General features: G+C 41.9%; 2 protein-coding genes across 4 annotated transcripts in view; one reads left to right on the forward strand and one right to left on the reverse strand.

Moving 5' to 3' along the window:
• Positions 1-16,145, reverse strand: part of KCNJ5 (potassium inwardly rectifying channel subfamily J member 5) — a 47,844-nt gene extending 31,699 nt beyond the window's left edge. Inside the window, exon 1 of the mRNA XM_076358645.1 lies at positions 15,966-16,145. The gene's annotated coding sequence lies outside the window, so the exon portion shown is untranslated. The remainder of the gene's footprint in view (positions 1-15,965) is intronic.
• On the forward strand, positions 7,089-26,286 carry KCNJ1 (potassium inwardly rectifying channel subfamily J member 1). Of its 3 annotated transcripts, XM_076358647.1 has the most exons (5): positions 7,089-7,179; positions 8,527-8,594; positions 9,189-9,263; positions 9,706-9,780; positions 23,462-26,286. In XM_076358647.1, exon 5 carries the CDS (start codon positions 23,481-23,483, stop codon positions 24,594-24,596), a length of 1,116 nt encoding a protein of 371 aa, XP_076214762.1. In that variant the 5' UTR covers positions 7,089-7,179; positions 8,527-8,594; positions 9,189-9,263; positions 9,706-9,780; positions 23,462-23,480; the 3' UTR covers positions 24,597-26,286. The 3 variants fall into 3 exon arrangements, with proteins under 3 accessions (XP_076214762.1, XP_076214761.1, XP_076214763.1); XM_076358646.1 differs by lacking the exon at positions 8,527-8,594; XM_076358648.1 differs by lacking the exons at positions 8,527-8,594; positions 9,706-9,780.
• The last annotated feature ends 323 nt before the right edge of the window (positions 26,287-26,609 follow it).

The following is a 26,609-nucleotide window of genomic DNA, read 5'->3' on the forward strand; positions in this document are numbered from 1 at the left end:
TCCTATTCTAGCACTAAGGTAGAGGCTCCAAAGCCAGCTGCCTCTTGAAGGAAGCTGTGTATCACCCAGAGCAACTTGTCCAAAACTTAACCAGGAACAGTCCAGCCAGAGCTGTGCCCACTGTATCACTGCCCCTCAGAGACCATGTTTTTTCCAGCCTGCATGTTAAGCCTTACATACATGAAGACACACCACAGACCATTTTCATTGCTCATGCAAAACTAGCAGGCTATAGCTGATACTTCAGGCTGCTTTCTATTACCAAATGTGGTAACAGCTCTCTGCTATCAAGCCTGTTCTCACTGCCCTCCCGAGTGACTCATTTTGATGGGTTCACTCATCTGTAAAACAGACATTCTTTACATGGCTATTTCTAATGTCCTGACCTTCAGAAGCAAGGCCCGGGGTTTTTGCATGATCGTCTAGTAAATGTACTTCTGTAAAGAGAGCATGTAGCCAAAATACCTGCAGTTCTTTGCTGGGGGAAAAAAACCAGGACGCTTCATATTTTTGTCTTTTGATAACAGCAACCACACACAAAATCAATGGCAACTTTTATGGGTACAATGTGAGACTGCCAGCCCGCTCTGCTGCCCTTAGAAACAGGACAAAGTTACCACCCAGCTGTTATTACTAGTGGTAAAGGGTCAGCTGTGGATTTACCAGAGACAGGGCAGGAACTACAGGGGCTATAGTTCCCATTAGCAGTGCCTACATGGCATACATACTCTTCAGTCATGCTTGCAGCTGTTCAGAAGTACAAACTTGGCTCCTGGATGCCGCCTTCCCTATAGAGGCATTGCCTAAATTTCACTAGGCCAGGCTCCACAGGGCTGTGAACTAAACTCAGGCAACAATCAATGATAACCCTTTTCCCAGTGAAAGAACAGAACAAAGAGCATATTACATGTAAAGAGGATGTGCTGATTTCTTTACGACCCTGTCCTATGTCTGTGTTGCCTCTGGGACCACATTCCTACTCTTGGGAAATAACTAAATAAACAATCACTCCACACAACTTGCTCACTTCCTTACTCTGCCTAACACTGTGGGCTCCATCCAACCTATTAGCTGCAAAGGGAATTCAACCGAGCTCTAATTCTTTCAAGCAATATGCTCTCAGCTTTCTTCATGACTCCCATGAGAGATCAATGCCTGACTTCAGTGGGTGAGGATATCAAACCAGGCTTTCTACCTTGCTTTGCCTTTCTCTGCCTTGGTTATCATCTGTGAAAAATAGGATGATGACTGCTTCCTGTATCTTTCTCTCCCTCCCCTGCATTCTGAAAGAGAGGGTGAATTTCATTTATTAATGCTGATAGAGTCCATGGAGACTTGCAGATAAAAAGACTCAATGTGAAGCAGAATATAATGTTCTACCTTGCAGAAAGCTTATGCTTTACTATTTCTTTTCAAAGCACCTACTGACATTGCTAGGCAACTGGGACGTTGTCCAAAATAAAACCAGTAATAATAATCAAGCAAACAAAACCTGAGTCTTTCAGTCCATAAAATGCAGCTGAGGGCTGTCAGGTAAACAGACAACAGATGGAATGAATTCCTGAAGCTGGAAGAAAGAGAAGGCTAAAATGGTCAATTGTCAGTTGACCCAAAAAGTAACCTTAGAGGTACATCCCAAGGGGCACACGACCACCATCCAGAAGGCCCTGCCTCAGAGGACTCCAGAGGCATGGTAATATTTGGGAGCTTTTGAGGAGCAGCAAGATCAACTTGTTGGATTGTCAAGGGACCTTAAAGAATGGCAGTACAAGCGATGGTCACTGTTGTGCAAAGAATAACACAGTGCTGTATCTATATAGAACTCTTTCTTTCTTCATCTGCGAAACACAAAGGGTGGAAAAACTGAGGCACAGACAACAGACTTACCTAAAGTTCATATTTGGTTCTCCAGAACGCTGTTCTTTGTTCTCCAGAACTAAGGTTCATATTCTATTCTCCAGAAACTGAATTTTGCTGGTGATATTTAACACAGCCCCAGAAAGGCAACTGCCAGTAAATACAATATAGCCTAATCTGCTTATTCCTGTTCGTATAGCCGCTTTCTGGCAGACAGGAGACAGTCCCCATGCAGGTATGCCTGGCTGTGCAGCGTGTGCCACCCCGCTCCTTATGAAGCTATCAGGTTTGCTCAAGCGAGCGGGATGTCACATGCTCCAGAAAAAGCCTTTGGCTAGACACATCTGTGCTCACAGCAAACCTGGACCCAATAGCCTCAGGGGCTCCCAAAGGTTGATGTAGGGACAACCCCTTGAGACCGGCATTTTAGAAACATCTCATGCCCTTGAGAATGACTTAAACTTCCACAAATACCTTTTTAGAGCTTACAGAAGCATATTTATTTGGAAAACAATGGAGAGGAAACACGCAGAGGATGAAACGAAGTGTGATCCCATTTTAAGGCTTCATACCATTTGATCAATTGCAGCTCAGAAAATCCTTGTTAGAGCACAGTGTGTACCTGAGACATCTGTGCTCGTTCTTCTACCAAATTAATAAGCATTGTCACTGAGTTGCAGCTAGTTACCACTTTTAATACCATCATATATAACAGAAGGATGAGAGCTCTAACGTCTAATGCAGAAGCCTGATGCTACTAGACAAACCCAAATGAAAATCTAGAAACAGAACTTCAACAGGTGTTAACTGGTGACACCGGTTGTTCAACGACTTCATACACTTTCCTACATACAGTGTTTTAAACTTCTGTTTTCCTAGCTTCAATTAGAAAAAAAAGATTTCAGACACCCCTGAGTCAGATGTCAATGCTATTGTTCAGAGCAATCACTAGGTTTGCAGCATCACACACTCATATTTTCATCGCAGATTGCTTGGCTTAGGAGTGCAGAAGAGAAGGGGCAAGGTGACAAAGACACAGCTGCCAATGTAAGAATATGTTGCTTTCTGTCAATACAAGTCTTATCTTTTCCTCTGTATGCTTAGCTTAACTTTTTAAATGGAGGATTAAGTGACTAGAAAAATGGAAGTGACTCATGACTTAACATCCCTCACTGTATTCTGCACGGGTGATTACACACCCTCTACCCAGCTAAGGACTACGCAGAGGTGCTGTTAGCTCACTGATCCAGCTGCCCTGCTCCATGTCCTATGCTGTGCTGGCAGGCTCGCTCTCCAGCGGCTAAACAGCCTTGTGCTGAACACCCAGCTTACTACAACCAGGAAGGAAAGAAGTGCCTTTGTTGCAGTCCACCCATGCCCTAATTTTCAGGGGAAGTAAGGACTTCTCTGGCACTAACCTCCTCTGCCAAGTAGCTGAATTACAAGTAAATACAAGTAATGAGCTTTACTCCTTCCAGTGAGAAGTTGGCATGTTTTCCTCCATGAACACAGTTGCATAAAACCCACTTACCCCACGTGGCATTATCAGCAGAGGTGTTCTACCTTGTGGGCTTGCCAGGGGATTGGGGGGCATTCTAGGCCACACTGTTTCAAGAAATCTTTATTGCAGCTATGCTGTTCTAGCAGAACAACTTAAAGACAGTGCTAAATTCTTGTCACCAATTCTGTGCTTTCTGAAAAGTCACAGAAAAATTAAGTGTGTGAACGTGTCTAAAAGACACCAAACAACTCATCATGAGCAGCCAAGTTTCTCTCTCATGCTATGAAGTCACGAGTACTGTTTTCCCCTCTCCCAAGCCCACCTGCACTGCTCTGTAAAGAAGTGGGCAGATAATACGAAACCTCTGTTGCTCTTCAACTACTGACTATGACTTCGAGGAGTTAAATAACACAGGTCTCTGCCTTTCTGGATTTCCACATGCATTGCCAAGCCAGCACTACAGCCAGCTTTGTTCTTGAATTTAAATAGCCTATGCATTTAAATTTTGTCATTACAGTTAGCAGAGGAGGCCAAGGGCTTCAACTACCTGCTGTCTAAGAACAAGGAAGGCTGAAGTGATTAGGAACCTTTTACTTTCATCAGTAGCAATGCTTGAAGGTGCTGAAAGGGATGAGTGATATAATCAACTTCATCTGTTACACAGTTCTTCCATTTTAGACACTTGCTGTCCTAGAGATTTATCCTTTCTTCAAGCTTATCTGCATACTGGCATGCACGGCTATTTATTTAAGGAAGGGTGTTGGTGACACTCGCTGCTAAGAGGAGCAAAACCCCAGTTCTCATATTTCTCTCCCAGCTATGATGGTGCTTGTTGACAGAAAAGAAAGCTTTGGGAATGATTCACAACTGTACATACATCAGACTGAATATTCAGTCTCCTGTTACTGCTATACTCGTTGCTACACTACTATCTAGAACATGCTCAGCATTTTACTCATACAAAATGAGACATAACTGGAAGGACAGAATCATCTCTCCTGGGACTCAGAATAAAATTGCAATGGATTTCAAATCCCTCCCCATGGTAAGCACAAAGCAAATAATTACTGGGAGGCTGCCAGCCTAGCTACACTGAGGTTAATGAATAAACAACTGCCTGCAGTACTGAATTGCCTACTATACTTAAAATATGTGTCTTTGATTACATCTTAGGGAGACCTCCTCTTCTATAAACAATCATTCCAAAAGATAAAGGCATTAAATCTTTTTTTCTTTGACAAAACAGAGATTATCAATATTTATACAGAAAACCTGCTATTAGGCAAACAGGCTTTTCGTGGAAGACTTGCTTTTTATAGAAAACATTGACTTTATTGTGGAAAACAGAACACTGAAAAACAAGAAAAAATTGCAAATATAGCAAGGGACATTCTGAAAATGTTAGCTCAGTCAGACTTTGTTTTCCCCATTTCTTCTTTATGGGAGATTCTCTCAAAGCATACATTTCCAGGAGAACAATGAAGCAAGCTCAGAAATGGGGAGATCGCTGTGAATTAGGAGAGCTGCTGGCATACCGAGGTCACTTCTGAAAATGGGATTTAATTACTTGGTTATGGATGCATTTTTGGAAATGTTACCCTAGGTGACTAAAATAATCATTTTAACAAACACAATAGCCTAGATTTCCAAGAGTGTCTTGGGTGATTTTGAATGTCCAACATGAGAGACAATAAAGAGAAGTCATTTTGCAGTGTACTTTGTGGGAATCTCTGCCATTTAAGGGGTCTCAGACAGAGCACCTAGGAGTCATTTGTCACTTGTGAAAATCTAGGTCATTCACTCCCCTCCTCCTGCTCTGCTTTTTTCATGCCAAATATAGAAAGAATTTTCTGGCTTCAGACTGAATAAAGTTGTTAATTACACTCTTTCCTAAAAACCTGCAATTGAAATTCACTTGGGGAGTTTCTAAAAGCTGTGGAAAGCTGTTCTTTTTTATAATATTCTTTTGACATGTCTTAGAGGAAAAAGGAAGAAAGCCCATTTGCTTTTAATTTCTGTTTTAAGGATAATATTTAACAGAAGTAAATCCCTTTAAGGGCTCAACTATGCTCTTTGAAGCTAGTGGGAAAAAAATCCTATTGAGTTTCATTGCAGGAGAACTAGCTTGCTTCTTTGAAAAATTAGGTTAAACAATCTGCAGTATGTTGTGTGATACAAGAAAATTAATTTGTGCCATCACAAACTGCCAATAGGTGAAAAGGACAGGATTCCTGCATGTACTAGGCACAGTATAAAAATAACCAGATTATTTCAGAGTATACCACATCAGTTAGCTCCTGGTAAAAGTACCTGGAGCAATTCCATTGTCAATTCCTGGTGCTATAAAAGCCTATGTGTGTTGGTATCACTAACAGCATACCTGCCTCACAGGAGTGTTAAGAGGTGTAACAGATGAATTAACATGCTTTGGAGATGAAAAGTGCTGCTTGAGTATTATCAAATTTATTATTAATGACAGAGCTATTAAAACAATGGGATGGCTAATAACGGAGCTTAATTCCTTATATCAGTGCTTTTTGTCTTCAGAACACTCTGGGGCAAACGCATCATTGAGTCACAAAGCTCCTGTTGGTTTCAACTGTGTGAACAGATCTGGCTCTGCCCAAGCGTTAAATAACTTTTTTTAACATACAAATCCTGTTCCCAACCTCCTCTAAGACTCAGAGGATCCTGCCTGCAGAATGTCCTCCACCTGTCCCTAGTAGGTGGCTAGAAGCACTGGGTTCTTATCACTGTATAACCAAGGGAAGATCAGCTTCCAGTCTGGGGATTTTAATGTTGAGAGTAGAACTCATTTATTTACAGTAGGCCTCCAAAAGATAGGGATATAAACTGCTCCAGCCAAGTCCAAGTCCTTTCTCTACTGATGGAGAAGGATGGGCACCTCTACAAGGCAATGCATCCTTAGATGCCTGTCTTAGAGTGAGAAGAAATGCCTTCTGAACACGAGAGGGAACCAGAAGAATTACCTTTATTAGACACCTAATTTTTGTGTGCCTACAGGTAAGTGGGATGATTCCAGCCTTACGTCACCTGATCCCTTATCAACAGGATGCAAAGGATTGAGAAATACAAGAGATGCACATTTCTTTAAGCTCCAAGACGACAGCAATGCAGCGAGAGTAACAGCAACTTTACAGCAATGAGTTAACTCCTGCAGTCAGTCCTCTGCAAAGAGTTCAGATGGACTCTGAGTTTCAGCTCAAATCTAGGAAGGAAAGTCTAAGCAGGAATTTGGGCAAGGGCACACGTGTCTAATATAGCACAGACCAAATAAATCAAACTGCAAAGGGTTCTGCAGAACATGGGAGGTATCAAGAGGCATCTGGTTCTTTCCAAAACCACACTGCCCATGCAAAGAAAAGGCCTGATCCTCACAAATAGTCAAGACACTTCTGTTGTGCTTGTACTGGTGGGATGGGACAAGAGACTCAGATGTTGGTGACAGTAAGAGTAACATCAGCTTCTTCAGGTAATATTGCACTACTTTCCCTAACTTTGGCAGCTCAACACTTCTGCTGTGTTTTTTATCCATCCAGCAGCCATTCCTCTGCCTTTCACATACAATATATAAACCGAGCCACAATGTTAATGAGCCATTGCATATAGATGAGCTGGCAACCAGTCTCAGCTGACACAGCCACACATAAAAGCCAAAGAGGGCCTTGGGCTCTCTTCCTTTGATACAGAAGCTGTTGGACCAAAGTACTGTGGAAATTGCATGGTCTAGGGGACACGAAGCCAGGCAGCTTTTTCTCCCACCTCCCTTCTGCAGACACCTTTACTGCTTAAGACACAAGGTAAGAGGCTCAGTGCCATACTGTTTTCTTGATAGCTGACTGAGAAAATCCACGATATTTCCAGATGGACTGTCCCTTCTGTTTCCTTGCACAAAATTGTCACCTAATGACTACAGCAAGGGAACCAGAGTCTCTTTTTTTGTGGAACAGGATGTTTGGATTCTAGTCTGCTTACTCACTGGCTTACCTTTTCCTGGGCAAGCCTCTTGATAGTTCTCTGCCTCAGTTTCTGCTCCCATAAAACAGGCTACTGAGGCTTAAGAACACATAGTCAAATAAAATCTCTGCATCTGCTGCACTCATCTCAGATAGAGAAGGCAGAAGATGGCAGTTCAGGCATTACTCTTCTCTGGGAATGCTGAGTGGTATTTCTGACAGTGACATGGGGCTGGAAAGGCCTTAAAGTATGGCTACACAGACAAACTAGGGTGGGATAAGCTGATACAAGTTTACAGCATATTAGCTGTCGTGTGGTAACTGCCAGTACTGTTGTTTTAACCCTGTATTAGTACCAGCCAGCCTGTCTTCACCTCATAGTTACTTAAAGGCTAAGCATGCATACCCAGACAGTTAACAAGTAGCAGGTAGCGATTTTCACAGCTATACCTTAAGTTCAACGTGTTTCAGTTTCACAGCAGTAAGGTGCACATAGCAGAAGTTCCCCACATTCAGATGCACTGAGATGCTCAGAGGCTACAGTAACGAGTTTCTCAAAACTACTGTTAAAAAAAGTAACCACCCTTAAATTATCTTCCTTTGTGGGCATGACAACATGTAGTGTGTAGTTCACTTCCTTAATCTCACAGTCAATTACTTTTCTCAACCCATATAAACATCAGCAGGGAAAAAGAAAAATCTGCGCACGTGTTAGTAATAAATTTAAAAATCAGGGCATAGCACTTAAGGGTTGACTTGTCAGAAAATGGTAATTAAAAGTGTTCCAGCTGACAGTACCCCTTTAATGAATTATTAGTAATGTTCTCTGACAACATTTGACGAAAGACACCATAAGAGTTCTTACTTAAACAAACCAATTTTCTGCATGATGCAACTTCACTGCACAAGAGGGGGAAAATCTCCATTATAGAATCAAATCACGAAAATAACAAAGTAATGGTTTGAATGATCAGGAAGTAACAGGTGCCCCTTCTGTACTGATAGCCTCTATTTCCTATACCACAGCCTTTTTCCATCGGTGATTATCTAATGACTGCCACTATTTTCTTAAATTCTGTTAAAAAAGCCCAATCAGGTGTAGCGTAAAAGAGTTTTGGTCATCAGCTTCTAACTGTTAACAAGCGTTATACGTACATACTACAGTGACTGACCAGCTCAGTTTTGGTGCAGATACAGCAATGCCCAGGGACTGATCCTTTCGGCTAATACCTCATCACGCCAGAGGCTTCTGAGCAGTGGTACGTGCATTACACAAACTTCAAAATACTCGGCTCGTGCTGGGCAGTGTCAGCAGCAGCAAGCACGCTCTCCTTCTATGCAGAGTCTTATAGGTGCCTTTGCATAAGAGCCTCGGCACATGCCGATACATCTGATTAGACATAATTTGCTGTTGTACATACCAGCACAGTTCGGGCTGCTGGATCCTGACCCCGCTTTGCTGTGCTCCTGATTGAGGACAGGGGAGCTGAACAAGGCGACACAAAGCACATGGGTGAGGAGGTGTATGCTTGAGAGGGATGAGCAGAGGGCATTGGACTCTTGGGCTAGGCTCTCAGGTTGAAAAGCAGACGGCAAGTAGCTGGTGGGGGGTACACGAGGACTTGGAAACACAGCCCTATTTAGTGGGAGCAATGTGTGGAGTGCGGAAGGAGGAGGGCAAAGGGCACTAAGTCTTAATCATGGATTTGTATTTGGGTGTGAAGGAGACGGGGGGGCTGGGAGTTGGTGAGACAGGTGGTGGAAAGAGGCTCTCATGCCTCATTTCCTTTCCCTGAGTTTCTTGCTGGTTTCCAGCTCCATCCAGATCTGTTGTTTGTCCTTGACTGTTTCAGGAGAAATGTAACAGAGAGCAGCTCTGGGAATTCAGGTTTCTTGGCAGAAGTTCTGTGGACCCACACCTATAGCTGGTAAGCAGTGATACTCTGGGGTAACTGGGTGGTTCTTGAAGAAGGGGTGGTCATGGTGAAAGCACTTTCCAGCCATGGAGTTCAGAGCATCCTGCACCTGAAAGCTGCTCTTGCCTTTCAACTGTAATCAGCAGCCCACCTTAACACTCGATAACTAAGGTACATCCTTAAGTCTCTGGACTACAGTGGGAATGAGGGGAGTTTGACACCGGAATGTAGATTTACCTTCCAAGCCAAGTTGCTATGGAAGTGCCAGTTGTCTATTCCTTCAGCAGCACAATCCACCAAAAGATGTTCTAGCACTATATACCTGAGGCTCTGTTTCTTGTCCACAAAATGGGACTGTAGTTCGGCCTGCATACTGGAGAAAAGGAGCTTTATAGTTAAGATTCAGAGTTTTTTGCTAGCCCACCCTGAATTTCTTCACAAGTCTTTTCTACAGAACAGGTAACTTGGGCCACATTCAGGCTGTGGGTGGCTGATGAGTTTGCACACTCCATACTAAGTGCTCAGAGAGGTAAGATGGTTTTATTTGTTTCTTGATTTTAAAATGCAGGGTTTTGATATGTGAACATGCTTTCTCTGCAGTATCCCATGATAAATGCAAAGCAATTTAAGTTGGCTCATACTTTAATAAACTCTCTCAACTACCTGCTGTGCTGTAGGGAGAAATGTGCACAGAGTAGCCATGGAACAGGTAACAAACAGCAAGATAGTGTTTGAAGCCCTAGGAATTTCTGTCCCAAAGAGAAAAACAAGCAGTTACACAAGTGACACTTGCATCACGGGCTACAGCTACTACGATCTGAATGGCCACCCTGTATGTGAATGTTTGCTAATATCAAGAGATAAAACAAGGAAGTTAATCTCACTTCCTTTATTCATCTAAAATTTGGAGGGTATGTCTAATCTTGTCACCCAGGTTGCTCACACAACGTGGTGGTAGGCAGGTGAGATGAGATGCTGTGAAGAACAGCTCCTCCAGTCCTCATATACACTCTAACTCTAGTGTCTCTCTTAAATTAGCTGCCTGGGCTTTTCTAACATTTTGAGGGGTAAAGTGAGGTGAGAGTAAATCCTTCACTGGGTTTACACCACTTTACTAGGACTCTGGAAATCTCAAATCACATCCCGAGGTCTGCTACATAATTGACTTCTGCATGAACTAGAGCAAGCAATACAAGATTTTTAAAAGTTTGTTAATAACTGAGGTAAGGGCCCTACTTTTGGAAGTAATTTAGTCCCAGGTTCAAAATAGGCACTTAACAGAAGCAGAAACTGAACTCAAAATAGGTGTCTTGGTACCTAGAGCTGACTGTGTAGCTGGAGACACAGGTAAGTTCGAGAGGAGTAATCAGATGGAAACAATTCACCTTGAGATGCCAGTTTCTAACGACTTAGAGGAACTCTGAGGCACCTGAACTACTAATGTGGGCACTTCAGCAAGTTCCCTCAGGTTGGTGGAATGAATTGACATCATAGAAAATTCCAGCAAGACTTAAGCTCCTAAATGAATGGGAAAGATGTGAGATGCCTGTGCAGGTTAAACTACATTTTCCACTGGAAAGGAGACAGTAAGCTATTTGTAAAGAGTATCTAAGAATTCAGCGTTCTTCTCACTTTTCTGTCTGGTTTTGTCTGGAACATAAGGACCTCCTGCAGGAAATGCATTAGATGCTGAACAATAAGAAGCAGAAAGAGCCACTGGGCACTTGATGATAGTGTAATTTAAATACAAAGACTTGCACAGTGTGGGAACTCATAATAAATCTAAACTTAAGACTTCCATTTGCAAAAGTATCTGCAAATTGGCTTAATATTTGTCCATCTCAAAAAGCCATAGTATATTCCCCTCTGTTTCACTCCTTGCTGAGAATATTAAGATATTATGCACGCAGAAGCTTTTCTTCTTCTTAGATAATAAACAAGTTTCTGCCAAGATAGCAATTGGGCATCTCTCATTTATATTGTATCAGAAATAGTACGGCCAGCAGGAGTAGGGAAGTGATCGTGCCCCTGTACTCAGCGATGGTGAGGTCACACCTCAAATACTGTGTTCAGGTTTGGGCCCCCCATGACATGAAAGACATTGCGGTGCTGGAGCATGTCCAGAGAAGGGCAACAAAGCTGGTGAAGAGCACAAGTCTTATGAGGAGCGGCTGAGGGAACTGGGGTTGTTTAGCCTGGAGAAAAGGAGGCTGAGGGGAGACCTCATTGCTCTCTGCAACCACCTGAAAGGAGGTTGTAGCGAGGTGGGGTCGGTCTCTTCTCCCAAGTAACAAGCGATAGGACAAGAGGAAACGGCCTCAAGTTGCACCAGGGGAGGTTTAGATTGGATATTAGGAAAAATTTCTTCGTGGAAAGGGTTGTCAAGCCTTGGAACAGGCTGCCCAGGGAAGTGGTTGAGTCACCATCCCTGGAGGTATTTAAAAGACATGTAGATGTGGTGGTTAGGGATGTGGTTTAGTGGTGGACTTGGCAGTGCTAGGTTAATGGTTGGACTTGATCTTACAGGTTTTTTCCAACCTAAACAATGCTATGATACTATGATTCTATATTCTCCTAAAATCTGAGCTCCATTAAAATTCTGACTACAGCAAGCTGATGCTGTGTTGCCAGTCCACAGCAACACATTCAAGAGGTCTCAAAGCTTTTTGTAATCATTGAATTTATCCACACAACACCCTAGTTTCACTTTTGTCTTATGAGTAGATGGGGAAACAGACACAAAGGGGAGAACACTTGTCCCATAGTACATAAAAAAATGTGAAAAGCCAGGAACTGAGCTCAGATATTTGGACTCTCCAGGGAATGCTTTATAACTTGACTATGTTTCCTAGGTTCTGCAGCCAGAAGCCTTCTTATTAGGGCAGAGTAGTTTGTTTACGGGTTGAGGCACAATATGCTCACTAAGTTTACTCTTTGCTGCAAAATAGCAAGGAATAGAATGTGCTGAATACTGGTCTCTGACCTTGGTAATAAGTTGATTTAATTGGATTTGATTTTTCAAATGTAACATCTCAAGTCAGCCATAAACTCTGGAATTAGCATATCACATCTCAACACAGGAGAGACTTTAAAGTAGCATAAGGAGATGAAGTCCATGCCCAATGAATTTCAAATTACGCTGAAGATGAACTCAGCCATATGCATGTCAAACTAAAATTGTGCAGGCTCTGAGTGCATTAAGCAGCAAAGTTATTAATGGCTTACACTTGCTATTAAGAATGCAAAGTAGCTATTTTGCACCCAGTTTGTTCATATGTCTCTTCACATCAGTGACCCATGTGACGGGTCAATAATTCACTCAACGCATACTGAAAGCCAAGAATGTCTTGCAAGTCAATTACACTTATAGAAATAATTAGGAACACAAAAGTAACTGAAGGATTGGAATAGAAGAAGCTCTGCTGGTGAAATACTGCAAACCCCAGGGATATCAGACTCTGTCCCTGTCTTTAGATTTGCAGCTGGTGTTCCTCAATACCTTCAAAGGGCACTGTGCATGCCCCTGAAAGCAGAAATTAGCCTTCAAAGGGGTAATTTTTGAGTATTTCAGGGAATAATCAGATACTCATGTAACTAAAAGTCATTTGCTTCCTGCAGGAGATGTGAAAAAAAGTAGGACATTAGGCAAATAGCTGCCTACTGAGATTTGATCCTCAAGATTTGCTCCTGAAATTTTTTAGCTTTCATGGCATTCAGTTGTAATAAATCACAGGAACGTTTTAATCTATCTACTAGGCACAAGTGGACTCTAATTCAGACGGACAAAATGTGCTTCATCAGACCCTGTATGAAAGAGCACTGAATGCCTTTAATACCTCTGACTTCAGCTGGAAATCTCTGAAGTCAGGCTTTTTCACAACCCATGTCTTGGGACCACAAACTGACTTTAAAAGCCATGGCAGGGGCTGCAGGCTATGCTATACATCCCTACAAAAGGCACTGGAACGGCGGCTGTTACCCACGTCACGATGCAGCAGCCAAGAAGAGCTGAGGGAAGGAAACTATTGAGATGAGACTGTAATGGGACAAGATGTATCTAGACAGCTTGGTTGAACATCACAGAAATCAGGCTTCAGGAACCAGAGGTAGGACAGAATCTGTCAATCAAAGTCTGTAGTGCTGCCAGCACTTGCGATCGGAGCGCTATATGATGAAAAGAAATCTTCCAAACTACTGGTGCCTGATACTCTCATTGTTGAACCTCAACTGATTAAACACGCAGCACCAGCCAGCAAGTGCCAATCTACCTTGCAGCTGGTATATGACAGACTGGCAGGCCCAGTGAGCAGAAAAAGGAGCATGAAAGATCAACAGGTAGCAGATGATGTGCTTCAGTATAAGCTCAGCATGTCAGATGGACAGACACATAAAGGGCCTTCTATAGGAGAGAGCCTATATTATGCAAAAGGGTACAAGAAAATGTGCATCTGTTCAGGAACGCAATGAATCCTTTCCCTTTTTAACAATTCTATGGTTTCATCATTGGTTTCTTTGCTTTTTAAATGTACAGTAAGAATTAAGAGGCTACATTCTCCCTTCCAGATGCTCCCATTCGCTATGTTACTAGCAATCAGGGTGGTTCTTTAGACTGCTGAGATAAAAAGCAAGTTCAAGAAAATTAAGTCCAGAATGCCTATTAATGGAGAGCAAGTCTGGGATGATACTCCTTTCAACACATCGGCTGGAGAACTTCTGAATGACAGACAGGACACAGAGGAACCTAATGCACGCTCATGAAGGAAATGGTCTGTTAATATTCCTGTCTAAAAGAAACAATGATCATCAGTACAGAAATTCAAGAAACAAGGACAACTTGATTGCAAAACAATGACAAATCAAAGCAACTAGCAGAGAACCAGCGAACAGACAGAAAAGTAGCAGAAGAACTAATAGTAGAAAAGACCTCTATAAACTATATATGTGGGATTAATTTATGAGAGTACTAGTTATTAAAGGAAGGGGGATGAGAAGTGCTAAGTAATAAGCAGTACAGAACTTATGCTGCAATGTAGCATGCCCTTAATCTCTGGCACCTGAGACATGCAAAGACAGAAAACTACTTTACACACAGTTCAGTGATCTAAACTATCCAAGGAGAGAGCTACACATGTACACACATTGTCATCTTGAGAGAAAGCTGTCCTCACTTTGTTCTTTGTTTACCTTAAGAAAGCAATTGAATAAAGTATGAAAGGACTGCCCTCTATATGGAAAAAAATAGCAATAATTTGTATTTATAGCACACCATTGCTCCCGAAAGATCTCAAAATACTTTATAAGTGACAGCTGTGTTCAGGGATCATTTCAGTTACTACTGAAGCAACACGCTACTCTAACAGGGCAGGGCAGTCCAAAAGTTGCTTTGTAATAAAATAACACTCTACATCATGAAAAACCATTATCAACATTAAAATAGCCTCACAGTCACATGTAAAGTAGTGGAATTATTCTTATTTCCTTTGCAGACAGGGAACTTGAGTTAGAAAGCAATGGAAACAGTCTGAAACCACAGAGTCGGGACTACAGCTCAACAACTGCCTGTTTCTAGACCAGTGAATCCGACTTTCTGCTCTTCACATCCTTAACCGTTTCAGGTGAAGCTGCAGGCTACTGCTGCAGAATGCAGCTACCATCTATCATGTCAGCTGGTACATCTCCAATCCTTTTCTCTCACAATCCTACTATCTGAGAAATGCTCGGGGCTGGGGTTCCCAATGGGAACCTGGCAAAGCAGGGGTTTGAATCTGGCTTATCGAGACCAACGTGACAGTCCTATCTACACTGCTATGGTTGGCTTATTGGCAACAAACCAGCCCAGCATAGTGATTTTTTGCCAGTTTAGAAATCAAAGTCACCTTGACAACCACAAAAGACTGGGATACTGAAATTACAGCCTAGCTGAAGCTAAGGACTGCAATGGGACAGTGCTCTTAACACTATGTGAAAATATTCCCAAACTGCTGACTAGGATAACCACCCACTACACTGTTTACCCTGGTGCTATAAGCAGGTGAAAGATTGCAGCAGAGCAATACTACTACAGCGTGCAATTCATACCATGACTTACCAACATCTGGTCGGAGCACCGATGAGCTACGTACAGTCTACATCATAAAAACACATTGGCAGAATTCAAAGGAACTGCAGTATCATCCAGGTGAGGTGCTCATTTGCCTTTCCCTCATCTTCCCCAGGTTCACACAGAGGGAGTATTACAGACCTGACAAATAGTACATCAAATCCTGTCTCTAAGGCTGACTGAGTGTGCAGTGTATGACCACACAGCAGAGCTAGCAAGGCTGCAGTAGTCTGTTCTGCATATTCTTTTACTGCGTCTCTCCTCTGGGGCTGGAATTAGCAATTCCCTGTGATGTGAACTACCACGAGAAGGCTTTATGTCGCGGCAACATTCGCTTTCTTGCTTTTGTTCCTTTAGTACTGCACAGTGCAGAGAGAGCAACTTCATGCTCTTCTTGTGTATTGAGTAAGCAAGAACCTTTTTCCAACCACATTGAAAGCTGTTGCAACAGTGCTGAATGTTTTCTGTCAGCAATCTTCCCCACACCCAGAGCTGGGTCCTTTTCAGGGTGGTATGAAGCCACTATCAGTTTAAATTTACTGACACTTTGGAAAGAAAGAGTGTATGTGAACGGAAGCTTTTATACGACAAGGTAATGTTGAGTACCGAGATACCTTGAGATTAGGTGCCGAAGCAGGGTCAGGACTGTCACAGTGTTCAGAGGTGGTTTTGCCTCGGGTAATGGCTGTCTTCTAGCTGTGTCGCTGATGCCCAAGTCAGCTGCCTCTCAGCCTTCGGGGCTCCTGCAGAAAGCCCTTTTGCCGCACCATGCTGGTGACTGAGACTTGACATTGCCAATCTGTAGAAACAAATTGTGAGTTAATGATTCAACCCCTTAAATACTTCAGCAAAGAACAACAAAATGAGAGAACGCGAACTGGCTCACATGACTCTGTCCATTTTCCCTGTGACTTTTATGGTTGGTGTTTATGCAGTATTGCCTCCCCAGCCCACATCTTACTGCAACATAGTTCTTTGGTTACAGATAGCTTCTTCTCTCAGTCATACAGGTGAGAACTTATTGCAGTCTGCCTTTCTCACACGTTTAGAGCACAATGCCTTTTTCTGGCCACAGGGAGGAAAACTGATTAGACAAAACCTGCCTTCCTCCTTTAGAAAGTTTCAACAAAAAGCAAAATGTTTTATTTTCAAGAATTCTCAGTACATCAAAATTAATTCTCTTGAAGTAGAATACAAAACTAGCATACCATTGTTGGTGAGTTAAATCCCTAATTTTTTTCTCTTGCAACCACAACACGTCACACACAAGTCCACTACAATGAGAATTCTTTTTTTTTTTGACCAAAGAAAAAATCCCAAAAGATATAATTTGCTTGAGAAATAGTTTCTCCCAGAGAGCCACTTCCTATTGAAAATTTAATATTTTCAGTGGAAACCTAATTGTCTGAAAATAGAAATAGTTCTTTTGGGAAATCCTGCCATATAGTAAAGACAGCTTAGCTCCCAGTTCTTTGTTCTCCAGAGGCAAGATACCCAGCATGACTGCGTATCTTGTGATGCACCCTGAAGGTGAAGTGGATCATCTGCTGCTTGGGAATTCTCTGTCACAGTAGAAGGTGCTATGGGAGATACAGTCGAGCTGTGGAATTAGTCTGGCACTGCAAAAATATCAAATAATGAAGTTTTCTTTAGTGCTTATTGCTGGAGAGTGCTGGCAAATGTTTTTGTCTAGACAGAGCTATTTTACAAGTGCCATGTTTCTAGTAAGTGGCAGAAAGGGAGTGACTGTAGGCCAGGGCTGGCCTCTTGCCTCCGTGGCACATAGGGCAGGAAGGAATGCTATTTCTGTAAATTTACCAAAACCTTAACGGTGCTTGCTTATGAGAGACATGTCATTTGCTCTCCAGTCAGCTCAAGTCTTTAGACTCTCTCCCCCAGTAAATGCAGTCATGGATTAATTTTGTGTGCAGCACTAATTACAATATTATTAATTGCTAACAATGACAGTAATGGCTTTATTGCTGTAAATCCTTTATTTATACACCTGAAGTAAGTATTTTAACCTTTGAGGACCCCAAACACTCCTGAGCTTTCAGAAAACATGATTTGCTTGAGTCCCCAACTGCTGCAGTGCCTGTTCTTTCATTTATTCATTTGCCTGTGTTCTCATGAATGAATTATTTCTTCAAGTCAGCTTTGTGAGGGGAAACTGCAACCTATCTTTTCAAACCATGTATACACGGCATAGTGCGAGCAACATTCCTGGATGCAATTAGCTACTGTTTGTTGTCACTGGAACCTTATTGGAAGTGTGACTCCAAGGTGCACGCAAGTAACACTAGGGCTGCTCAGCAGCAGACCACATCAGGTAGCAAACTCTACAAAACATAAACAAAGCATAATGAGAAGGAAGATCCAATTTTCAGGCAGAGGTTTGGAAACACCCTGCTATAGGCTGGCAAGGCATTAACAACAGTCTTCCTGAAGTGACTTCGTCCCTTAAGTAATCATCAGCTCTTGTAGAGTCCATACATTCCGTATATGTCAGAGCATATATGTTTCCTTCCCTTAAAAATCAGGACATGGGGGAAGCAAGGGAGGGGATAGCACATCCCCTTGTTATTTCACTGTCAGGGTGGCTGAAACAATCCTGGTTCACCCAGTTTAAAAGACAGAAAGATGAAACCTCCCTCCCCCTATCCTAAGAGGAAAGTTAGGCGCTCAAGAGGACTTCTTCATTAGGTACTCACATAAAGCTGGCTAGATCATACCTGTGTGCTTACAGTAATCTGAGATGAAAGATATCTGTTCTAAAGATATTTCATATTCACAGTGGATATCATAAGTTAATGGACAACCCACAAGTACCACTTTGCCTCTCCTTGAAAAATCTCATTGAAAAATGGCCATCATCGCAATGGAAAAGGGCAGCTCTTTAACATCTTACAGTAATTCTACTTAGCAGGAGAGAGACCAAGGCAGGGGATAAGATCCTTTGGTGTATCCACTAGAAATCCCAGTTGGACTTTAGGTTGGTAAAATGTAGTCACTTGGACTGGAGCTGTGACAAGACTACCAGATTAGCATGCTGAGCCGGACTGAAGGATCGTATTTCCCAGGTGGAACTGGCATTTCAGTCAACACTTTGGAGGCATAGCCACCGCGTTCAGTGCTCAGATCTGCTATCAGGAATAAGTACTTAATGACGACATTGCCAGGTCCAAGAAGAAAGCTGCCTGTGTCAGCTTGCCAGTACCAGCAGGTCTGGTCCCTTTGCTAACATGCCCATGAAAAAGATGAAGTGGCCATGGAGGATGGTGTAAATCAGATTCTTTTTAGACACACCCCGAGGGCTAACTGGATGCTTTCGTCGAGCTTATATTCTTGCTCTAATCTAACAGATTAGAGCCAGATCAGAGGCTCTAGATTAGAGCTCTAGATTAGAGCCCTCAACAGAGGGTTGGCTCTCTTTGGCAGTCCTTGATTCTGATTATAATTTTGATATAAGCAGCAAGACAGGGAGATGGGATGCTGCAATTGGCATCCCATCACAACAGGCACATTCCTGCTCTACCCAGAGCAGCTAGTGAAAGGCAAATAAGCTATACTCTCCAAAGGTCTTAGTAGTAAAGCAGCCAGCAGATAATACACCATGAGACTAAGTGTTATAGTTTGTTTTCCTAATAAAAAAGGATTTTATAAGGTATTAGGAATTGGATATTTCACATACTTTGTTCAGAGAAAGTTCAAGAGAAAGAAAAACACACAAAGGACTGAAAGAAGATCTGAATTTTGAAAAGACCTGAACAGGACTGAAAAAAATAATCCTTTAACTCTGTATCCCCCTTTCTTCTACCTAAGCTTCTTAGAACTTCATCTGAATCCCTAACAAAGATGTATTTCTAACAAAAGCTGCGGGTTCAGCTGCTTTTTGTTTACGCTGTCTCCCCCTAATGATCCAGTTCTGCCAACTTTGCTCATACATCCATTGCAGTGAGGGAAGAAATACATGTGAAGCCACGGATATCAGAACTTTAGTGAAATAGCAGGTGATGGAACTTTGTTCTTGTCAGGCCCCCATCAAACATTAAACACCTTCCCCTTCCATCACTCACTGATCTCCTCAAGTGCTGCACGTGGCTGAGATTAAAGCCATTTCCCTGGATTAACGTGCTCCGCACACAGTGTTGCACAAAGGACTTACCCAAAGAACAATTAAAGCGCCTGGTCATTATCCCCCACATTCAAAATTTTTCAAAACAAAACAACTGAAAGCAAGTAAGAGCAAAGAGGACCACTCAGTTACATTTCTGGGTGAGCAGAGGAACTCCAGCTGGTATGTAGCAATCAGGAACTGTAATGATTGTTGTTACCTACTTGCAGGAACACGGAGAAAGGAAAAGGTAGAAATGCATCTGTTAAGAATTAACTTTCTGGGCATTTATCAAATATTCCGGGTAGAGGGACTGATAGATTAGTTAGGAAAGATCAGGAATTTGAGAATGAAATCTAAAAGTTTCTGCTTACTCTAGTGATCACTGTGAAATATGAGAACAGGGAAGTGGAAACTCCGTGTTTTCATAGCTCACCTTGACGTGTCATCTTTATTCATTGAGTAGTTTTATTGGTAAATGCCCCATTGTTTAAGATTACAAGCAGTGCAGTGCACCTTCTATAAACACATTATGCCTGGGGACAGCAGCAACTTTGCTAACTCCTGCAACAAGGAATTTCACATGCAAGACAGACAGCAATCCCGTGTTTATTTGGGCCCAACAGGAAACATATCCTGGTAAATATTAGCTAAGGCGTAGTTGGATTACCTTCGCTGATTTAAACTGAAAGGACTTTAAGTGCTGTATTATATAACTCACTTCACATAATCTCCTCTAGATAGTCTGTGATATACTCGCAGCATGCTTATACAGGAGGGAATTTTTATCCTGCTGAAGCAAATCAGCACACTTCAGTTATGTGTGGGAGCAAGAAAGAGTTGTTGAAGGGAGAATTCCTTTGTCATCCTGCCTGAAGAAGGGTGTAATTCTTCTGCCTCTTTGATCTACTTGAGGGTAGCTTAAGCAGGGCTTGTAAAACAACCTCTGAAGAGGGCATGTAAGACTTAAAGAGGCAGGAAAAGAATGGTAAAGTTGGGGATTATTTTCAAGGTTCCAGTCTGATGACCATGCCGATTAGCTTGCTCTCATCTCTTCTGTGATTATCATCTGTTGAATTGTATGTCCAGATCCTTGGTCAAATTCCCAAAGATTTCCAATGAAGGCTGAATCAGACCTACCAGAATTGTGGTAGCAATTTATCACGACCCCTAGCATGAGAAGATGGGCAGATTAGAAACCAGAATTTTTCTTCAGATTTCTTCCCTTCACGTCTATTCACTAGGATTAGGAGCAAGTCTGCTGTAGCTCACCTACGCCAAAGGTGCACGCGTGCAGCTTGTGATGCACAAGGTGTGGCATCCCGGCATTTCGCACACTGTGTCTATTCTGGTAGTGACAGTTAATGTTCACATTATTGCAGAAAAAATATGAATGAATGCCAATGGCAGCTGAAGCTGCACGTTTTTGCACAAGAAACAGGGGTGTTAAAAGTTAAAAAATGGAAAACTTCTTGGAATAGTGTGTTGCACAGGAATATTTTGGTTTTGCTCAAACTACGCATTAACACGAACATATTAAAAGTGCATCAGGAAAATAAAACTTGAGAATGGTTTAGAACGTGACCTCATTCCCCCCTTCCTCAGATATGTGCTTAAAGTTTAACCTTTGTCAGCTACAGTCGCAACTAATAAATTCAACAGCAAAAGTTTAAAACAGTGAAAAGCTATGTTACAACAGAAGTGACCTTCATTTTTTTTTCATCCTAATTTTAATAAGCAGAGGAGAAAGGTGATTTCCACCTAAGTGCAGAAAGAAGGCAACTGTATGAGACATGGAAACAAATTCATTCTCAGGGCTGTTGATACAAACAAGGACATCACATCATAGAATTTACCTCTGGCTTTACAAAATGTAACTAATTCGTGCTTAGACTCCATCACTGATAATTTAATATTTTCCCTTTGCTTGTGATTATCATACCTAAAGGTTTTCTCTGGCCCCGTAACTATGTCTAATGGAAGGATTTCTGTTTTAGCCAACTAAAACATCAGGCAGCTTCTCTAAGTTAGTCTGGATGCCTACAGAGTAAAGGAAGGAAAGACTTCACCAGAGCCGTTCGTTCCTTCATAAAACAATTGTGGTGACAAGACAAGTGGACCCTCAGAGGGTGCATACGCTTCCTTTACTGTTCGCGAGGAGTCAGCTGTACAACTGGCATAGGCAATTATCTACCATTTAAATGGCTGAAGTTAAATGAGACAAATTTCACACTAAATAACTCACATCAGTATATCTAATCCACTGCATGCCTATGGATTATCCCCATTTTCCATATATATGAAATTAAGGCTTAAGGGAGCTAAACATCTGTGGCAAGAGTTGTTTAAGCATATTATTACCCCCTGAAATCAAGCGAAATTTGGGCAGTCCATCTGACAACAATTTGAGCCCAAGCATTTTGCTCCTAGCCAAAAAGGAAGCCTGGGTGGGACAGTGATATGATGCAGGGTTTCAGGTAAGTGTTGTAGCATCTTTAGCTTGTGTCTAAAAAAAATAATCATTCCTAAGGGTTGTTTTAGTGTGACCCTCTATTGGGAAGGGTAATGCGGCAGTAAAGTAACAGTAGCAAACAGTTACAAAGCCCCCAGCGTCTCCTGATCTGAGATGCACTCTTCAAGCCCAGGTCCTTCTGAAGAAAACATCATCTATAGCAGCTGCAGGTCCCCAAAACATTCAGGTCTCTGTGTGGCTGGGGACACTATGTCCTTAGAGACACAGTAAACTCAGAACATCCTTTGTGTGAGTCACCAGTGAGAATATTTTCCCCTCAAGTTCTTAATTTATTTCAGTTGATTTTAAGCTGAAGCATTTTGCCCGCAAGAAATATGATTACAGTACACAGTTAAATTCGTCTACATGAGAAGAATTTTGTTTAACAAACACTAAATAAATAGGCACACAAGGGTACACTTTCGGGGTGGGTTAGCACTGTGCGCTAATCAAACACATCCTCTCTGGCAAGGAAACATTTTATGCTTGAAGGGTGATCAACTCCAAAAATCAATTATTTCTTCTAAGAACATTCCTAAGTTTTGGGTCAAAATTGGACCCTAGATCTGTCTATGAACATAGCGGGCAACCTCTAACTCTACAGTGGATCAACCTCTCCCCATGCCTGCATGTCTGAATAGCTCCAAGACTGGGAATTTTCCAAATGTAAGTTGATCCAAATTCCAGTCTGAACACATCTGTAGTATTTTCTCCATCAATGACTTATATTCCCTGGGTCTCTTGTTAACATGGCCAATCATAAAGGACAAAATTAACAGTGGCACAGAGCTACACTTCCCTTTAAGAATGGATTTCAGATTCTGATTCTTTAGTCCTAGCATTACGTTTGTGGTGATTAAACATCCAATTCTCCTGGTGCTGAAATTTAATCTTTTATTATCACCTAAAAGTCCTATTTGAGATTCCAGAGTTTGAAATTCATACCCTCAAACCCAGTCTATAACTATGCTAAAAATAGCTGCATATCTGGCTTAATTATGCCTTCTGCATCTACTCTCGTGTCTTCCGAAATTCGCTATCCACATCACATCCTAATGCCGGATGTACACACACACACATTTGCACAGGCAGGCCCCACTTCATCTTCTAAAAGGCAGAAAGACCTCCTCAAAACCCAGCCACTCCCCACCAGTTTTCCCAACATATGTCCACAATGAAGTTACCTGCTTCTCTATGCCTCCACTTGTTCAACTAAGCAGAGGACAAGATTAACAGCTGACTGATTCAAAGCTTACTGAGCAAGCCAAAATGATTATTTTTTGCTGGAATGCTCCTTAGGCAAGAATCTGTTAGTTTCCTCATATACTTACTGGAACTTTTCCCCACCAGCTGAGGGAAAATATGCAAATTATGTAACTTTTTCCTAAACAAGTGTCTTGAGACTTCGTCAGAATTTACTTCTTGCCTGCAGGTATAAACGAAACCTGCATTACCCATAATGTTTATTATTTCTTACTCTCTAGAACACTATCAGCAGAGGGAATGTTCAACTACCTCCGGAAACGCTTTACCAGCCACATCAGAGAACGTAGCCGGCGAAGGGCAAGGCTTGTCTCTAAAGATGGAAGGTGTAACATAGAGTTTGGCAATGTAGAACAGTCAAGGTTTGTCTTTTTGATTGATATATGGACGACTATCCTGGATCTCAGATGGAGATACAAAATGACTATCTTCATTTCAGCATTCTTAGGCAGCTGGTTTCTATTTGGTCTCCTCTGGTATGTTGTGGCATACATACACAAAGATCTTCCAGAATTCAATCCTTCCATAAATCACACCCCCTGTGTTGAGAATATCAACGGCCTGACTTCAGCTTTCCTGTTCTCCTTGGAGACCCAGGTAACCATCGGTTATGGCTTCAGATGTGTCACAGAACAATGTGCCACCGCTATTTTCCTGCTCATCTTCCAGTCTATCTTGGGGGTAATCATCAATTCTTTTATGTGTGGTGCCATCTTGGCCAAGATATCAAGGTCCAAAAACCGGGCTAAGACCATCACCTTCAGCAAGAATGCTGTCATCAGCAAACGTGGTGGGAAGCTCTGCCTCCTCATTCGGGTGGCAAACCTCAGGAAGAGTCTGCTGATTGGGAGTCACATCTATGGAAAACTTCTGAAGACCACCATCACCCCAGAAGGAGAAACAATCATTCTCGACCAGGTCAACATAGAATTTGTAGTTGATGCTGGCAATGAGAATCTCTTCTTCATTTCCCCATTAACTATTTATCATATCATAGATAAGAACAGCCCATTCTTCCACATGGCAGCAGAAACCATTCTGCAGCAAGATTTTGAATTGGTGGTGTTTTTAGATGGCACTGTTGAAGCCACTAGCGCTACCTGTCAGGTGAGGACATCCTACATCCCAGAAGAGGTGCTCTGGGGTTATCGTTTTGCTCCCATTGTGTCCAAGACCAAAGAAGGGAAATACAGAGTAGACTTCCAGAACTTCAGCAAGACAGTGGCTGTAGAGACTCCCCACTGTGCCTTCTGTCTCTACAATGAGAAAGAAGCTAAAGCCAAAGAGAAGAAAGGTTATGACAATCCTGGTTTTGTCTTGTCAGAAGTTAGTGAAACCAGTGACACAAAAATGTAGTTCCAGATATTCATGGGACTGTATCTTTTTTCATAATGAATTCAGTCTTGAGAGGATTAATAACTTAGTAAAACAAAAAAGAAACACAGGTTTGTTTTTACTCTAAAACAGCATTTATCTTCTCAAAAGCCTCAAATCAAAGAGGAACAGAGTACCAGTGATCTCCAGAACACTATTTAACTACACTATATATATATATATTTCATAGAATTTATATTTTTATACCTATGGGACATTTTATGAAGCTGCTATGTTGGGAATGTCCAACTCACTTAAGTTCCCAGAGGCATGCAAGTCTCTTAAAAAGCCTGAAAAGATGGAGAGAAACTTTAGGACATGTTAAAGATACACAGCTGTTGGAATAAGAACTTGAAAAGGGGAGACAGAAGGCAAAGCTAAAGAAACCTAAGGGACTTAGGAGCCAAAATCTCAAAAAATGTATGTTTCTGGTTGCCAAAGTCCTCTGTGAAAGCAGACTCTCTGGCTCCGGAACACTTGAGCACTCTTGAACATTTTGAAACAATTCCTTCTTTCTTTGAGGCTGGTACATCTACAGAAATGGAGCATGAAGGGATGGTACATGCTTAGGAAGCTGGAAAAGACAAAGCTTGCGCCATCCTGCTGCATCTAGAACTCTGTAAAATACAACTTCTCTCCTGTGAAAGCCTTTGATTCCTTTCAGGGAAAAATAGCCAAATGGAAATGAAAAGCGAAAAAAGAAGGAGAAGCAGAGACCCGCTATGGGAGAAGAGGAATTTTGAAGCTTATTCCTAACTGTCTCACCCTTCAGATACTCTTCTCTCCACTTCCCCAGGAGCTGACTAACTGTGAAATTAGGAAACATCTGAAGACAACTGTCCAGAAAGAAGGTGAGCCACGGTGGGGAGATGAAGGACACATTGATTGCTTCACACCTGGCAGAAAAGCAATCCACTGGGAGAAGAGAGGAAATTCCCAGCTCTAGATGTATCCTTCAAAAAAATCCACAATGCAAACGCAGATTATCTTTTCCTTTGAAGCATGAAGGTCTTGTTAAAACAAAAACACAGCATAGGAGCCTCCCAGCAACAGTGGACTTCAGGTTTAGTTCCAAACTGTTCACCTCGCCACAGCAAAATGTGCATCCCTACAGGAAACAAGTTCTGCTCAGTGGGAGCTAAGTAGTGGTGAACATTTTCTGGGTATGATTTTTGACATCTAAGTCTCAAATGCCACAAGAAGCATCAATAACTTTTTGGTGAATTTCCACTTCCTCACAGCCACTTTTTTTTCCCCAACTAGTTCTTTTGCTGAGAGTTCAAGTGGCAGACCAAAGAGAGTTTTTTTAGGAACTCTTCCAAGTGATGTAATTCAGCTCATCTATTTTCAACACTGTGGTAAAATGGAAGCATCTTTTTAAAAGCTGCTGGACTGAGTGGTTTTAAAAGAAGGGGAGAATTAAGCAGGTCAAATGATGACAAGACAAAGTTATTTTGCAAATGAACATAATGTGAGTACGGAAATCAAACTCTGGGAACCAAGAGTGTTCAGGTCTCAGTCCCAGTGTATATCAACTCCTCTGTTGGTTCAGAACAAATCACTTCAGTATGTATCTCAGATTTGCCATCTGTAACACGGGATGTAAAGTACTTACGCTGTACAAAGAACAATGTTGTGAACAATTATGTCACTAAAGCACTTTAAAAGCCAATTCTCAACTGTCTCTATCTTTCCTCTCTTCAACGCACCACTGTTACACCCTCCTTCACTTCTAGACGGAAAGGTCAGCACAGAAAGTTCTGTTCTCATCACACATCAGAATTACTAGCACTATGGCTAGAACTATGGAATGCTAGAACCGCCAGCCAAAACCTTCAAGGTAATTCACAGATATTGCCTAATATTTTAAGTGTACTGTTTTTGCACCTTCCAAAATAACATTGTCAACTGTAAAAATATTTTTACAGTCCCAATCACCACAGCATCGGAGCCCCTCCAACCATTAGTGCATCTCAGATTGTCTGCTTGGAAGGA

The sequence above is a fragment of the Aptenodytes patagonicus genome, chromosome 23, assembly GCF_965638725.1.
Source record: "Aptenodytes patagonicus chromosome 23, bAptPat1.pri.cur, whole genome shotgun sequence".
Lineage (NCBI taxonomy): Eukaryota > Metazoa > Chordata > Aves > Sphenisciformes > Spheniscidae > Aptenodytes > Aptenodytes patagonicus.

Coding starts and splice junctions, on each gene's coding strand:
- KCNJ1 (XM_076358647.1), top strand. CDS start 23,481: ATGTTCAACTACCTCCGGAAACGCTTTACCAGCCACATCAGAGAACGT.